The sequence below is a fragment of the Cervus elaphus genome, chromosome 18 (assembly GCF_910594005.1).
Source record: "Cervus elaphus chromosome 18, mCerEla1.1, whole genome shotgun sequence".
Taxonomy (NCBI): domain Eukaryota; kingdom Metazoa; phylum Chordata; class Mammalia; order Artiodactyla; family Cervidae; genus Cervus; species Cervus elaphus.
The window spans coordinates 42,681,229-42,698,604 of NC_057832.1; the positions used below are offsets into that span (position 1 = coordinate 42,681,229).

General features: G+C 37.1%; 1 protein-coding gene across 2 annotated transcripts in view; it reads left to right on the forward strand.

The window, feature by feature from the left end:
* The window catches only part of ELAPOR2 (endosome-lysosome associated apoptosis and autophagy regulator family member 2), a 216,534-nt gene that overhangs the window by 167,021 nt on the left and 32,137 nt on the right, over positions 1 to 17,376 (forward strand). For both annotated transcript variants that reach the window (XM_043873321.1, XM_043873322.1), the window contains 6 exons: positions 2,906 to 3,086; positions 4,479 to 4,607; positions 11,659 to 11,749; positions 12,363 to 12,465; positions 15,318 to 15,455; positions 16,945 to 17,208. In XM_043873321.1, coding sequence (XP_043729256.1) covers positions 2,906 to 3,086; positions 4,479 to 4,607; positions 11,659 to 11,749; positions 12,363 to 12,465; positions 15,318 to 15,455; positions 16,945 to 17,208 — 906 coding nt within the window. The remainder of the gene's footprint in view (positions 1 to 2,905; positions 3,087 to 4,478; positions 4,608 to 11,658; positions 11,750 to 12,362; positions 12,466 to 15,317; positions 15,456 to 16,944; positions 17,209 to 17,376) is intronic.

A 17,376-nucleotide genomic window follows, 5' to 3' on the forward strand; every position in this document is an offset into this window, starting at 1 on the left:
TTATTATTATTATATTTAATTTTAGAACATTTCCTTACCTAAAGTCCCAGCTAAAACCTTCAGGACAGTGTTAGATCCCCATGGTGTCTTCCACATAATGGAAGAATAGGACCCAGGCTTTAAAGCATTTAGAAAAGAGACAGGGAGGAAATGACAAGGAAAAACAGCAGCAGAGGCTTCATAAAAAAGGAATCCTGGTGAATGTGGATGCATAGAAGTGTGGGCTGAGGACCAACTTAGAGCGTTTGTGGATGTTGAGCTCGACGTTGAAGGAGGGGTCCTTCACACGTTGGCAGAATGGGATGGTACTTCCAAGAGAAATGGTGTAAGTGCCCAGTGGTTTGCAACTGGAGAGGATCAAGGTTTGGGAGAGGCAGAGAGGTGAGCGATAGTCTGCCTGAAAACTTTTGAGTTAGAACATTGTGACGCACACGGCTGTTATGCTGGAGTGGCAATCAGTAAATCCTTTTAAATCACATGTAATTTAGCTTAGATGAGCTCCATCAGTCTGCAAAGGGTTTGGTGGGTTTGTGCAGAGACTTCCAAAGGGAGAAAGCTGTCAACCATGGACAAACCCAGTCTCAAATTTGAATGTTATTTTTATGTGAAAACCAGCTTCCAATTGATACTTCCAATGCATCTCTTTAAAACATATTTTACTCATGCTTAATATAAGTATACATGGATCTTACAGCTTTTCTGTAGCCTTAATGGCAATCTGCTAAGTTTTGCTCTATTAGGGTTTTGGTTTCATAAAGCATTTCATAATTTTATCTCAACTTGCTTAAGAATGAGTTGATTGTTGGTGTTTCACCTGCACTGTGAGCCATCTGGTACTAAATATCATTAATATTAATCATTATCTTTCCCCAGTCAGCCAGACTTGAAAGCATCTGTCCGCATTAGAAAGAGAGGCACAGAATCAATCTGCATATGAAGCAGGAGGTTTTGCAAACAAAACTTTTACTACAGAGCCTTTGCAATTTGACTTCCAAGTGTTTAAAGGTGGTGCACATTTTCTAAATTTTAAAGATATACTGTGCTTGGTTTGAAAATCATGTGGTTAGGGAGTTTGTCTAAAATCAATAAAAAATTTTATTATTTTTACCCTCACCAAACCAACTCGCCTTGGCTGGTGCTATTTTACCATTTACTAGCTGTGTATGACTTTGGGGGCAGGTTTAACAGCTCTTATCTGAAGTTTCCTCATTTATAAATGTGCATAATATAACAGCTCCTGGAATGGTGGGGAAGATTGCACAATGCCTCCAGGATGAGCCTTCAGCGCACAGCCTCAGCACCATACCCACTCACACAGGGAGCCGTCTCTTCCCAACAGTGCGATACCGCACACAGAACTCTTTGCAGTTTTAATGTCAAAATAAATCAGCAAATCTGTGAATTGATCATCATCAGAAAGTTGTTTTCTATACTTATTAAGCCAGACTTTTAAAAAGACAATCCCCCAAACATAATGTGTTTATTTGCTTACATTCTCTGAATTTTATATTGTCTTTCTCAGAGGAATTGAGAGCTCCTGTTGGATGTAGGATCTAATTAATTTTTTCAGCTATTTAGGAAACTCCAGCAGGAATAGCAATCATTTTTGCAGATGGTGAGAAAGGCAGATGGTTGAAGTGGCTGGTTAAGCTGTATCATGACGTAGGCCATAAATGCAGAGTTGTAAAAAAAAAAAAAACACCCAAAAAACAGTTCTTTATAATTCTGTTGAGACATCTACTTTTTAAACTATGTTCTTAAGCAGCCTTCATCAGATAAGGTAATTTATTAATATTTGAGAATAAAATTGAGTGGCCTCAAGGGCTTACTATATATGATTTATTATTAGCTGAAAATAACGATAAAGAATTGTCTTTAATTTTGATTCTCCTGCTTCAATATTAAACTTACCATTGCTTTCAAGGAGGAATGGTACTTTCAGCTAAACATATGAAATAAATTTTAGTCTATTTTTAAAAAGTGTGTTAAGTTATGAAAGAACTTGAGTGATTTTTCTCTTTGCATGGAGACTGCCTTTTCTATTTTTCACTGAGCATATACATTTTGTTTTGAAATGGCTAACTCACTTAGTGTTTCTTTCTAGTTCAAAAAGGTAAGAATTTTATAATCACAATTTTCTGGGTTTGGCTGAATTGTAGCTACTTAGTTCTATTTTGTTTTGTTTTTGGGTACACGCATGTGTGAGAAGAAGAGTTTAAAAGACTACCCTCCCTGAAGGTAAAGGAGATCTTAATCCTGTCATTTAGAACACAGGTGACAAGGCCTAGAAGCCTCAGGAGGAGATAGTTTAGATACGGCTCTTGTAGTCTAACCTCAGGTTATTTGGAAAGACTCAGAGAACAGCTACCAGTGTATGAAATAATGGGATTGAAATGTGAAGCTAGAGATATGCAACTAAAAAAGTAACTTTTTTTTTTTTTTTTATCATCACTATGTGCAAAGCAAGATGATGTAGGCTGTAGAAAGGGGAAAGGAAGAGGGTAGTGCGGGGGTGGGTCTCAGCACAAGGAAGATGGTCTGCAGAGAAACTTAGGGCAGTTATGGAATAAAGTGAGCAAGTGGCCAGAAGAGTGAGAGTTGCAGTCATGTTCTGTATGTTTGAAAGAGGAGTTGCATAATGATGCCCTGTGTATATGAGGTAAGGTCTTTGCAGCCTAGCGTAAAACCATTTGGAGGTAACTGTCATTTCCCCATGAAAGTGTTTTTTTCTGTCTCATTTTGTTACTAAAGTTTTAGATTCTCTTCAGCTGGCCCTCTGTTCTGTCACTATTTGGACCTTACCTAGGCTGTCAGTTTAGCATTTTTGTTATTGGAAGTTTAAAGCAAATAAAGCATGTTACAAGACCTGCAAGTTTTTTTTTTTTTTTTTTCTTTTCTTTTGCAGACACAGATAATGTACAAGTGGATAGAGCCTAAAATCTGCCGAGAGGATCTCACAGATGCTATTAGGTTGCCCCCTTCTGGAGAGAAGAAGGATTGTCCACCTTGCAACCCTGGATTTTATAACAATGGATCATCTTCCTGCCATCCCTGCCCTCCTGGAACATTTTCAGATGGAACAAAGGGTACGGGATATCAATTGGCCCAAGAATTGGACCTTTAGTAAAATAAACTTGTTGGGTCACATTGACATTGTCCTGAATTGCTTTTATGGAAAATTCCTTAAAACACATAATTTTCTTATTTCACAGGCTGAAGAAGAGTTAAGAAATATAAGGGAATTATGAGACTGCAGTGGCTTATTCAGTATAGCATAGAATAGTTTTTTTAATGGCATTTCGTGTAACACACATCCTCTTAATGGGGTGATGCTTTGGATATTTTTAAGAAAATTCACTAATTTAAGTGATTAAGAATAAGCGCTCCTTTTCCAGTGTGTATGCACACAAACTTTGATGTAAGCATAAAATACAACTCCTATTTCAATTAGAGTAATCACATTTTATACCATAATAATAGAAAAAATTGATTATTTTGATCAGATACAAATTAAATAGTCCCTAAGTAGGTTGTTTCAACATGTACATTTGGGAAAAACTTAACAATATTAAAGAAAGATGGTTACAGAATTTGTTTTAATTTTATTAGATAAAGATTACAATGCATTATTGCTATAGATACCTTACTTGAGTATAGCCATGCTGTATGCTTAATATCCAGAGCCTTTGAGAGCATAAAAAGCAGTTGAATTGACTTGTGTTCAAATCTACTTGCTGCAGGCTATCAATAGTATGATGTATCCACTAATTTGAATTCAGTTTCCTCATTTGTAAAATTGCAGAGAATAATGTCTAGCTCATCATCATTGAGAAGTTATATAAAAATGTCTCCTTTAGTACTTCAGCACCAGAAAATGCTTGCTTAATAAACAATTTCTGTCCCCTTCTTTTACTGATGTGGTAATGCAGAGTGTCTTGGCTGCATGGAAACACGGTTGTAAAAGACCCTTTTATTTCAATGTTGCAGATTTAAATATTAATTTAAATAAGGTTTGTTTATAAATCTGACTCTTTCCACACCCCTCAGCTCCTGTCATCACTTTTCAGTATAGCCTATATTTTGAATTTCAAGTCATCAGTCCATAATTAAATGATATAATGTTCTGATAAGTTTAGTGACTAATAGGAAGGATGTAATATTTCTTTATTTATGAAGTGAAGGAAACTGATTCTAAAATCACATGTAAGAGAAGTTGTCTCAGAGTTACCTTTCTTATGCAAATTAATTCAGTGTAAGCAGTTACTCCCAGAAATGAAAGAAATTATCTTAGAAGAGTTTGTGTTCGTTTACTTTTTCATGTTAATCAAGTATAAGTTGTTAATCCTTAAGAGCTTTACTCTCTCTCCTTACTATTTGCCTCCCTGATGATTAAAGTTTAGTAGTGCTTGGAACAGAGGAAGTGGAAATTAACCAGATGTGACATCACTGTAATTCTCTGTCCCACTTGTCTCTTGTAGAATGTAGACCATGTCCAGCAGGAACGGAGCCTGCACTTGGCTTTGAATATAAATGGTGGAATGTACTTCCTGGCAACATGAAAACCTCCTGTTTCAATGTTGGGAATTCAAAGTGTGACGGAATGAATGGTGAGTTCAGAGTCAGCCTTCTCAATGTGTTTTGGTGGTAGTGACTCTTGGACTCACTTGTGTAAAAACACACTAAATATTGGTATGAGGAACTTTAATCTTATCACTTGGCTACTTGTCTTCCCAGACCTCACATAAAAATAGTCAATACAGTGCCACAGGCACATGACTGTCCTCTAATAATATAAACTATTTTGCATTTTTGGAGTCAGTTTTGAAACAGATATTGAGGATCACCATTTATGGTTGTTATAAATACTAGAATAGATTACTAAGGGAGGCAATGAAATTTATGTTGTTTTCTTGGAAGGGTCATAGTGTATACATACCACTTTATGAAAGTGTTCTGCCTGGATTGGTTTTCTGGCTCAGCACTGAGCTCGGGGAAGGATAAATCATCTCATACTCCTCTTCCTGTGGAATCTATGACCATGTTTACAAATACGTATCAGCCTCACTTACTGAAGACTTGGAAACATGGCTGAACTCTATAGGGTGGTTGCTGAATTTTATTTGTTCTTACATTTTAGGGAGCATAGCACTTAGTTATTCTGCAATATTTGTTGTTCGAATGAATGACAGTATCTGTATGTGTATTTTTAAACTTGACACTAGATATAGATGTTACGGATACTAAAATGTGCTCTTTAATTTTACAAGTTAACTGGTATTTTTTATCAGTTCAGTTTTTCTCAATACTGTATTTAATAATTGGAAAAATGCTATTTAATCACATCTGTTTTACATCAGCATGTATCCAAAATAAACAGATTTGAAATGTGGGGAGTGAGGTGTACACATGAGTACTCAGGTTGACAAATCCTATGTTCTTGAATAATTTTGGTTAAACAGATGCATGAAGGAAGCCTTTATATATAAAGAACATTATGGAACAGTACTCTTTATCACCTAATAATCCCACTTCTGGGATTTTTTTCTAAAGGAGAAGAAGAAATTACATAGTAATCATTACCCGACTATAGGATTTATGTTCTAAAATTATCCTGTGGTTGAGGAAGTTTGAGATATTGCAAAAATAAGAAGGAGAATGTATTGATGAAAGCATTGGTACATTTGTGTGTGTGTGCACTTACTAGTGAAGATTATCTGAAACATTAATTTTTTAAAAAGTTACTCTTAGTCTAAATCTCATGGCAGTATTTGATTTATCCACTTGCTTACTCATTCACTTGTTGTTTAGTTGTTAAATCATGTCCAACTCTTTTGTGACCCCATGGACTGTAGCCCACCAGCCTCTTCTGTCCATGGGGTTTCCTAGGCAAGAATACTGCAGTGGATGCCATTTTCTTCTCTGGGGATCTTCCCAACCCAGGGATCTAACCCATGTCTCCTACATTGGCAGGTGGATTCTTTATCATTGAGCCACCAGGGAAGGCTTCTCATTCACTCAGAGGCTGCCATTTTCTTCTCTGGGGATCTTCCCAACCCAGGGATCTAACCCATGTCTCCTACATTGGCAGGTGGATTCTTTATCATTGAGCCACCAGGGAAGGCTTCTCATTCACTCAGAGGCTATAATTTAAATTTTTGCTGATTTTCTGAAATGTTCAATTATTAATTTAAGTATACATCTCTGCAATATTAGCATGTGATACTGAAATAGCAAACAGTAGGGTGAAAGATACAAAGATAAAAGGTGATTATAATTTTATGACTGGTGGTTCAGTAACTAGCCTTGAGGAGAGCAGTGCTCAGAATACTGAGTATCAAAGTGAGAGGCCCAAGGTAGCCTGTCTCGTGAGGTCATTACTCCATCATGGAATTAAAGTGGATGTGCTTTGACCAACTTGACTGTGTGCCTTGGAGTACTTTGAGGTTCTTTTGTATGCTCAGTTGGAATGTCCCATGGTTGTGGAACAGGTATGTATAAGTACATCTTTACTGGAATTTTGCTTAAGAGGAATTTAGAGTTGTAAACAGATTAGTGTTTATTCACGAAGCTTTCACTGAGCATTATCTCTAATAACAAAACTGGAAACAATCTAAATTCCAGCAATATGATAATGTTTATAAAAGTCATGCTGTACTAATTGGATGAAATGTTATGTAATCATTAAAAATGACAGCCACATGGAAAACAATTTGGCAGTATTTCAAACATTTTGAATGGTCCCGTTCTCTAACTCAGTAATTTCACATCTGGGAATTTGCACCAAGGAAACTGTGTGATGTAAAGAAAGAAATTATGCACAGATATGTTAATTTTAGTATTATTTATGAGAGTCAAAAATATGAGAAAACAAAATTTTCAACATGGGGTATGATTAAATAAAATGATGATATAACCTTATAGCATATTGTTAACTCTTTAACACTAGATGTGACAAAGATTTTTAATGGGAAAGTATTTTTGCTATAATGATTATTAGAAAAATCAGAAGATAATGTCAAGTGAAAAAAAACAGAAAATAGATTATACAATAAAACCTAAGGTGTATTTTAAAGAAAATTATGCACTAGAAAAAGAATGAAAAAAAAATACTCTGAAATGTTGTTCATTACTTGGGCTGGGAGGTTTCTGAGAAGTTTGAATTACTTCGTTTTTTTCATTTACTTTACTGTATTTAATAAATATTCCTCATGTATTCACATTGCTTTCAGAATCAGAGTAACAGTACAAAATATTGGTTTTAAAAAATATATTTATTTGACCCAGTGGTTCTGATAGCTTATGGTGAAAGATGTTGGATTTGTGATCTCCAAAGAAGATTTAGCTTTGGGACCAGGCTTGATCACTCAAGAGCTTTTGTGTAGCAGAGTTTTATTAAAGTGAAAAAAGGGACAGAGAAAGCTTCTGACATAGACATCAGAAGGGGGATGGAGAGGGCCCCCACTCACTAGTCTTACCAAGGCCTTATATACTTTTCTGAGACCTACTCCCACAATTACATTTTAAGATGACAGGATTAGTCAGAAGGTTCTCAAGAAGGAGAAACATGTCCTCAAGCAGGATACATTGTTGTTATATAATCATTGGTACAGAGTTTAAGAAAAAACACATCTTTGAGCAAGATGAGTTGTTTTGTTGTGCAGTCATCAGCTCTGGGCTTAAAGAAAAAAATCATTTGTCCTTTCCTCCTCCTTGAGATCTCCAGACCCCTATCTCCTTGAGAGCCCCAGACCCCTTTCTCCTCTCAAAGGCCCTGGACCCCTTCCTCCTTGAGGGCCCCAGACTACTTATCAACCTACCTAGGAATTGACTCTCTCAGTTCTTTTATTGGGATTCTTTTCTAGAAAAATATAGAAAAGCTTTACCAAAAATGTATTAATTATAGTGTCACTTAAACTAGCTAAAAAAGCTAAAACAATCCAAATGGTTACACTGGATGTATGGTCAGCAGGAGGTAAGTCCTGTAGTGGGAGCGATTTCTTACATGATGAGATTTAGTTATAACTGTCTACAGGATAAACTATCAACTCAGTCATTAGCATGTTGGTGAACCATTTATACATAAAAATGCTTATGTAATAATGTTAGTGTTCAGTTCAGTCGCTCAGTTGTGTCCGACTCTTTGCGACCCCATGAATCGCAGCACGCCAGGCCTCTCTGTCCATCACAAACTCCCGGAGTTTACTCAAACTCATGCGCATCGAGTCGGTGATGCCATCCAGCCATCTCATCCTCTGTCGTCCCCTTCTCCTCCTGCCCCCAAATCCCTCCCAGCATCAGGGTCTTTTCCAACGAGTCAACTCTTCGCATGAGGTGGCCAAAGTATTGGAGTTTCAGCTTCAGCATCAGTCCTTCCAATGAACACCCAGGACTTATCTCCTTCAGGATGGACTGGTTGGATCTTCTTGCAGTCCAAGGGACTCTCAAGAGTCTTCTCCAACACCATAGTTCAAAAGCATCAATTTTTCAGCACTCAGCTTTCTTCACAGTCCAACTCTCACATCCATACATGACCACTGGAAAAACCATAGCCTTGACCAGTTGGACCTTTGTTGGCAAAGTAATGTGTCTGCTTTTTAACATGCTATCTAGGTTGGTCATAGCTTTCCTTCAAAGGAGTAAGTGTCTTTTAATTTCATGGCTGCAGTCACCGTCTGCAGTGATTTTGGAGCCCAAAAAAATAAAGTCTGACACTATTTCCACCGTCTCTCCATCTATTTCCCATGAGGTGATGGGACCAGATGCCATGATCTTAGTTTTCTGAATGTTAAGGCAGCTCTTCACTCTCCTCTTTCACTTTCATCAAGAGGCTTTTTAGTTCCTCTTCACTTTCTGCCATAAGGGTGGTGTCATCTGCATATCTGAGGTTATTGATATTTGTCCCGGCAATCTTGATTCCAGCTTGTGCTTCCTCCAGCCCAGAGTTTCTCATGACGTACTCGGCATATGAGTTAAATAAGCAGGGTGACAATATACAGCCTTGACATACTCCTTTTCCTATTTGGAACCAGTCTGTTGTTCCATGTCCAGTTCTAACTTGCTTCCTGACCTGCATACAGGTTTCTCAAGAGGCAGTTCAGGTGGTCTGGCATTCCCATCTTTTTCAGAATTTTCCACAGTTTATTGTGATCCACATGGTCGAAGGCTTTGGCGTAGTCAATAAAGCAGAAATAGATGTTGTTCTGAAACTCTCTTGCTTTTTTGATGATCCAGCAGTTGTTGGCAATTTGATCTCTGGTTCCTCTGCCTTTTCTAAAACCAGCTTGAACATCTGGAAGTTCTCAATTCACGTATTGCTGAAGCCTGGCTTGGAGAATTTTGAGCATTACTTTACTAGTGTGTGAGATGAGTGCAATTGTGGAGTAGTTTGAGCTTTCTTTGGGATTGCCTTTCTTAGGGATTGGAATGAAAACTGACCTTTTCCAGTCCTGTGGCCACTGGTGAGTTTTCCAAATTTGCTGGCATATTGAGTGCAGCACTTTCAGAGCATCATCTTTCAGGATTTGAAATAGCTCAACTGGAATTCCATCACATCCACTATCTTTGTTTATAGTGATGCTTTCTAAGGCCCACTTGACTTCACATTCCAGGATGTCTGGCTCTAGGTGAGTGATCACACCATTGTGGTTATCTGGGTCATGAAGATCTTTTTTGTACAGTTCTCTGTATTCTTGCCATCTTTTCTTAATATCTTCTGCTTCTGTTAGGTCCATACCATTTCTGTCCTTTATTGAGCCCATTTTTACGTGAAATGTTCCCTTGGTATCTCTAGTTTTCTTGAAGAGATCTCTAGTCTTTTCCATTCTGTTGTGTATAAAACTATGAAGCAAAATGTCATCAGCAGTAGGATTTCAGTTATGTAAAACCATGTATGCATCAAAAAGATAGTGAAAAGAAACACCTCAGAATGTTAACAGTAGTTTTTTTCTTGGTGGTGAATTTATAAATAATTTTAGTTTTCATCTTTAAAATTTTTACGTAGCTTTCAAAATTTTACAATAAATATAAATGTGATTTCTAAAAACATAAACATTAACTCAAAATAGAAATTGTGTGTAGAAACATGAACAATGTGGGATTTATTCTGAGGCAAAAAGCAAAATACAAAAGTGCTGCAAGAATGTATCGCAAACAGCCGGGTTTAAGACCACAGAAATTTACACTCTTGCAACTCTGGAGGCTAGAAGTTTGAAACCCTGTAATTGGCTTCCTCTAAAGCAGGGATTCCCTGGTAGCTCAGAAAGTGAAGTGTCTGCCTGTAATGTGGGAGACCTGGGTTTGATCCCTGGGTCAGAAAGATCCCCTGGAGAAGGAAATGGCAACCTACTCAAGTATTCTTGCCTGGAAAATCCCATGGATGGAGGAGCCTGGTAGGCTACAGTCCATAGCAAAGAGTCAGACATGACTGAGCGACTTCTCTTTATTTCTTTCTAAGACCACAGAAATTTACACTCTTGCAGCTCTGGAGGCTGGAAGTTTGAAATCCCAGAATTGGCAGGGCCGTGTTCCTCCCGAAGGCTCTCTGGGAAGACTTCCTTGCCTCTTCTAACTTCTAGTGGCTCCAGGCATTCCCTGACTTGTGGCAGCATAACTCCAGTCTCTGTCTTCATCTTCATGTGACTGTCTTCTCCTTGGGTCTCTGTGTCTCTGTGTGTTTACATGGTGTTCTTCCTGAGTGTGTCTAAATTTCTCTCTTCTCATAAGGACACCAGTCATATTAGAGTAAGCCTCCCCCTAATGACCTCATCTTAACTTGATTATATCTACCAAGGCCCTGTTTCCAAATCAGGTCTGTTCATGAGTACAGGGGGTTAGAACTTCAATATATGTTTTTAGGCAGGCGATATAATAAAACATGTAGTAACAGCCAGTGTTCAAACATGAGATATATTTGTTTCCTCTTGCAAAGATTTGTTATTAATTAATAACTTTTGCCATTAATCAATAACCTTGTTTGATGGTATTTGAGGGGCTGCATCTCCTTTCATTTTATTGTGGCCATTTCAGCCCATGGCATGCTGATTCTTTCTTTGCAGAGGGCAGACTCACATCACATTCTATGAGCACATATTACCTCATACTTTTGACTGTTCTTAGCTGTGTCTCTTATATTCTACTGATTTCATAGTGAGGGTGGACCCAGTCTTGGCTTCCTTTTCCTAATGTGTATCATGGTTAATGAGACTCAATGCCAGTTTGGCAAATGAATAAGTAAGTGAATATGAATAGGTGTTAAATTAGGGAACAATAATACAACAAACTCTAAGAAAGAACTCCAGACCCCTCATCTTCATTAAGTAATTTGAAGTTTCTATTTCCCATTGGTTAACTGAAGACAAGGATTTTTTTCTTAGTTTATTAAACTGGATTAAAAACCATCTGTTCTAGTTTAAAAATAATCATGCTTTGTTGAGAAGACTGTTGTTAGTTTTACCATTAAGTAACTTTGATGCAAAAATATGCATTACTTGGTTCTTCCTGGAGAATCATATGCAATGTCTTTATTGGTATCTAGGCATCTACATCTGCACGCAATTTACAACTGGAATTAAAAAATAGGGAATTCTTTTTTTGTGGGCTTATATAAAAAGATTGGAAATCATTCATGGAGTTTTTGCTGATAAACTTTATCTTTTCTAGGTTGGGAGGTGGCTGGAGATCACATCCAGAGTGGGGCTGGAGGTTCCGATAATGATTACCTGATCTTAAACTTGCATATCCCAGGATTTAAGTAAGGAAAACCAGTTCTGATTCCCTTTTGTAAGAATCCTCATGCCTGTTTCCCAACAGAAACAGATGAAGCAGGACTACTTTTATAAAATATATTATTATAATACTGTGATGTACTTAGCAAATAGCAAGCTGAGTAGGATAATATAGATTTAAGAATATCTATAGAATCAGCAATTGGGAAACTATAATTGTTAATTGTATATTAGTTAGATGAAGCTGAAAGTTTTTTAAAATACTCTATCCAAACATTATGAAAACTACGACTCTTGGATGCTTAATTCAGAGATATTGTCTAGGACATTTGCAGGAGAATCTTTTTGTTTATTGTTTTTTCACAGTTCTATATGTAAAATACTATGTTACAAATTCCCAATTTGCTTTAGTCCCCATGTTGAATTTTCCAATAGGAGTTTTTTTCTTGCTATAGGCTATGTGGTGGCATTTACCCCAGGAGGTCTGAGCATATCGCTGTGGTTTTGTAGACTCCGTGCAGCAGTGGACTAGGGGGAGAGAAGAGCATGGCTTTCAGCCTAATGAATAAAGTGACTTAATTTTTTCCAGATTGTACTTAGAACATGCTATAAGTATTGTAATTTTAATCTGTTAAATAGACCACCCACATCAATGACTGGAGCCATGGGTTCTGAACTGGGAAGAATAACATTTGTTTTTGAGACCCTCTGTTCAGCTGACTGTGTTCTGTACTTCATGGTGGTAAGTGAAAGAGTGGCTTTCAGAGGTATATTTCTAGGCTTAGCATTCTCTTTCAAGTGTGAACTTATTTATACAAACTGGGATAATAATCCCATTTTTCTTCCCATTTTTAGAGTCTTCCAAAAACATTAAAAAATGTCTAAAGAACTCACTAAGAGTTGTGAAGTCTACAAAGCACTCATTCCTCATGGAGAGAAATTAGCGATGAGGTATGGGTGACAGACAGAAGCCAGGAAATATTAATCCTGTAGAAAATTCCTTCAAAAAATATGCCACTAACAGAAGTGAAAATTCTGCCCTAGTAACCACTCAGCAGTTCAAACCATCATGAAGGAAAAGCATGTATTAAGTGAGAATACGAAATAATGGAGGTGGAGAGTGTTGGGAAAAATAACTCTTCCTTGTTAAATTAATACATGCAGACAAAGGATTTTATTAGGTACATGTCATAATTTTGCCCATTTTTTCCCCCTAGATGTCCTATAAATCTCATCTAATAGCTTGAGAAAAAGTAGCAACACAAAATTTACTAAGACTTCATGCAGGTATTAGAAGGTTGTTGGCTGAGACTTTAGTGTTACCATTAAGTGGTGACATCAATGACGTGATTAATTTTTCCCCCACAGTCCTTTAGTAGCTAGTTAATAGTCTGTTTAACAGTTTCCTGCATGATATAGAAGATATGTGGAGATTTAAGTATTAACTCATGATGGTAGTAAAAGAAGATGATGACTAATCAACACATCCATGAATAACTAGGAAGTCTTCAGTTCTCTCAGGTCTCCCTCCTCATTTTGTCAATGTTAGTTCCTATTCATACTTAGTGCCATGACTGAAATTCAGATTCCTATTATCTCTCCAGAGTAGTCTGTTGTCTATTTTTCTTGCCTCCATCCTGTCAATTTTGCTGTCAAAATTATCTTTATAAACATAAAAACAATAGTAGAGGCAGCCCTCACCTTTAGGGACTTTTTATTGCCTGTGGCAGTGGTTTTCAAAGTGTGGTTCCTGGACTAGCACCACCTGGATACTTGTTAGAAATGCACATTTCTGAGCCCTACACGAGTCTTACTGAGAAGCTCTGGTGATAGGGCCCAGCATTCTGTATTTTAGCAAGCCTTGAGGTTGGTTCTAATATGCACTAAAGCTAGAGAACCAATAGCTTATAAGTGCACTTAAAATCTCTTAGCATGGCCTCTGTATGGCTTCCTGTACTCCTTGCCCAGCCTCTCTACCACTCAGCCCCGCTTAAACACCCTGGACTTGTTAGTGGCACACGCTGTCCTTTTTCATTTCATATGCCTTGGCACACACTCAGCTAGCATGACTTTCTTTTTTGTCTGGTGAACTCCCACTCACACAATACTTCAAGGGCAGCTCAAAACCTCACCTTTCTGGGAAGCTTTCTCTTACTCCTTTAAGTAAAGTTAACCACTCTCTCCAGTGTGCTCCTAAAACCTTTTGAGAAAACCCTATTTTAATTATGTGAATGTATTCAATATTTGTCTCTCTCAGTTGATCAAGCATTCCTGAGGGTAAGGATCATACATATTAATATTTATTTTGGAAAATCAATCTTAAGCATTTTTAGCTCATAGCAGGATCTGTTAGTTTTCTTTACTCCGTGATTTGATTTCTGCACGAGTTTTTGAGATTTCATCACCTAAATAACATATCAAAATGCTTTGAAAATCATGTAGTATTTTGCAAGGGTAAGGTGCAAAACTAATGTTCCATTTATTATTGAAATAAACATCCAGAAGGTGTTTAACAAAGCACTATCAGTATATTATGAGATCCTTTTTGAAAGCAGCATGTGTGACCATTTGGTTGTTTGGTAATGTGAGAAATTGTGTAACGTGTGACAAACATACTCTGTGATTCCTATCTGTGGTGTGAACTCAAGACACATATCTTTATAGCATACCTGGTTGCTTTATAACATGTTTGTCATCAAAGCTTGCCCTTCCATCTTAGAAAGAAAGAGATATGGCTTGAGCTCATGCCATTGTTTTATCAACATCTCAGATAACTAAAAGAAGTCTATCCAAATTCCTAAGTCATCTTTTAGGGTTTCTGCAGGGAAGACTAATTAGAAAATTCAGAGTTAGTCCGGTTTTTCATTTCAAATAAATTAGATGTGTGTTACATTATTTAATTTACTTAATACATTTGCTTTCTGACCATGTTAATGACATAATATTGGTTGGAATGTCACACATTCATATAATATTCCAAATATTGAATTTAGCTAAGGAAATCAGAAATAAAATGATACACAAACTCATCTTTTTAGAATTCAAATATAAACAAAAGAAGATTGCATGAACATTAAATAACATTCTAGCTAATCTGCACTGTAAATTGCAAATATAATTCAGGGAGAATTTAGAATTCCTGTGTAAGAGTCACCAGTCAGAGTCCCTCAAGGGGAAAAAAAAAGATGGAAAGAAAGCATTGTTGTTTTATGAGGATCCTAGAAGTTTGCTGTCAGAAGTTTGAGAAATTTTTCTTTTTCCTTACACGTATTTCCTATGCTAGAGTCACACACATATATATACATATATCAATCCCTTCTCACAAAAGAATAACTCCTTAAACATACTGATTTGAGATCTCTTTCAGGTTATATTGGCAATGTGGTTGATACATTGTAATTACTAAGCTGGTCAGTGCTTGTGTAGACTTGAAGGGAAGGTTTTGAGAGTTTTAGGTTTACATGCTCTGTAGATAAATATTCACGAACCCTATAGGGTTACTGTAAATACAAACATAGGATTGTGATGTATATACATGTATATTCACACTGAATTTTTGCTTTCTTATATATATATTTTTCTACTATATTTTAGGATATTAATAGAAAAAGTACAAATGTGGTGGAGTCATGGGGAGGAACCAAAGAAAAACAAGCTTATACCCATGTCATCTTCAAGAATGCCACATTTACATTTACATGGGCATTCCAGAGGACCAATCAGGGTCAAGATGTAAGTTTCAAGCACTTAAAAAAAAAGCAAAGATGATACTCCCTGTGGAGATTTATACAAAGTGCTGACTGAAATCTGGAGGAAAAGACTTAGCTTTTTACTGATGTGGAATCAATCATTTGGTTATGAGTAGAGTGGTATAAAATAATATATATATATACACACACATATTTATTTGTGTTTTGAGAGCAAGACTATGAAATGGATTAACAATGTATCTTAGAATTGCTCTACACTGAATAAATATAGCTGTTAAAAGTTTAAGAGGAAGAAAATCTTACTTTGTAGTTATTTAAAAACATGCTTGTAAAGCTTTCTGAGCCTTTGGGAAGGCTGGTAACTTTCTTCCTCTTCGTCTGAATGATCTATCATTTGCTCGGATGCCATTTCTTGGTGTTGGTTTGTTACTTCAAGGTCATGACTGTCACATTCTATAGCTTGAAGACTGTATATGTACATGTTGTTGGGTTAACAAACAGAACTATTCTCTTTACTTTCTGCTAGACTAGAATAGACCTTAATCCTCTTGTAAGTATTTTCCTTCATATGTTTCAAGCACATGTTATTGTTGTAGATCTCCATCATCATGACCTTCCGAGGGTGGGAATAAGGTAAATCATTGTTTAAGAAGCTGCCTTAACACTATGGTGGCAGATGGAGAGCATTTTCTCTTTTCTCTTCAGGCTTTCAATGAGGAACCTGTTCCTCAGGTTTCACTTGACTCCAGCCGTGTTTTATGAGAGTTCAGAGTCCCAACTTGTGGGGTGTGAACATGCTATAGAAGACTTCCTGGGCTCCCTTTTGTCTTTGCCCCAGACAGAAAGCATTTAAGAATCTGCTCTCTACTGATACAGTGGTGCTCACTGCTTGATGAACATTAGACCTTAATTGACTCAGTGTCACAAGAAGGAAAAGCATTAGCAAGATCCAGGTTTTTACTCTGTTGTGCATCCAGTAGAAGTCAGTGTGTTGGTTAAGGAAAGTGCTAAAGAGGGAGAGGAGACCCAAAGAACTGAGGTGGTTGCATCAATGTCACACAGTCAGTGTTTAGGTAAGGACTTTTTAATCCCTGGTCCTAGTCTTTTTCACCTTACCACACTGTAAACATCATTATAAACACTTTTATCATGATATTTAGACTATATCAGAATAAACAGTGATGGGAGATAAGGTTGCTCTTTTTGCTAAATCATATTGGTTCTTCCAAGTCTATACATGTGCCTGAATTTTTACCAATTATGATATAATCTCATGGTGACTGTGGCAAAATTCCTGGAACTCCATAACCATGAAAATTAGCTTCTAGGGTTAAGTCTTAATAATTTTAAAAAAGAAAAGTACCAAAAAGGAGTACCATTAATCTACTGTCAGTTATAAACTGCTAGGTTGGAATACTTTGCTTAGTTATTTTGGTGGTATGAACATAAAACAATCTGGTTGTACAACTGAGTGCCAAGGCAGAAGTCACTACTTTCTGCTCTCTTTTTAGAATAGACGGTTCATCAATGACATGGTGAAGATTTATTCTATCACCGCCACTAATGCAGTTGATGGGGTGGCGTCGTCATGCCGTGCCTGTGCCCTGGGTTCTGAGCAGTCGGGCTCATCGTGTGTCCCCTGCCCCCCAGGCCACTACATTGAGAAAGAAACCAACCAGTGCATGGAGTGTCCGCCTGACACCTACCTGTCCATTCATCAGGTCTATGGCAAGGAGGCTTGTATTCCATGTGGGCCTGGGAGTAGAAGCACTCAGGTAAGTGGGTCTGTATTTCAGTTATCCCCAGGAAAGCATGTTTTAATAGACAAACTCAAAGATTTTTCTTAATGTTTCTAATTTATATTTATAAATGGCTTTTTAAATTCCCTTCCTTATTTTACCTTGCCTTACATCTATTGACTGCTTAACATGTGTCTTGAAAGT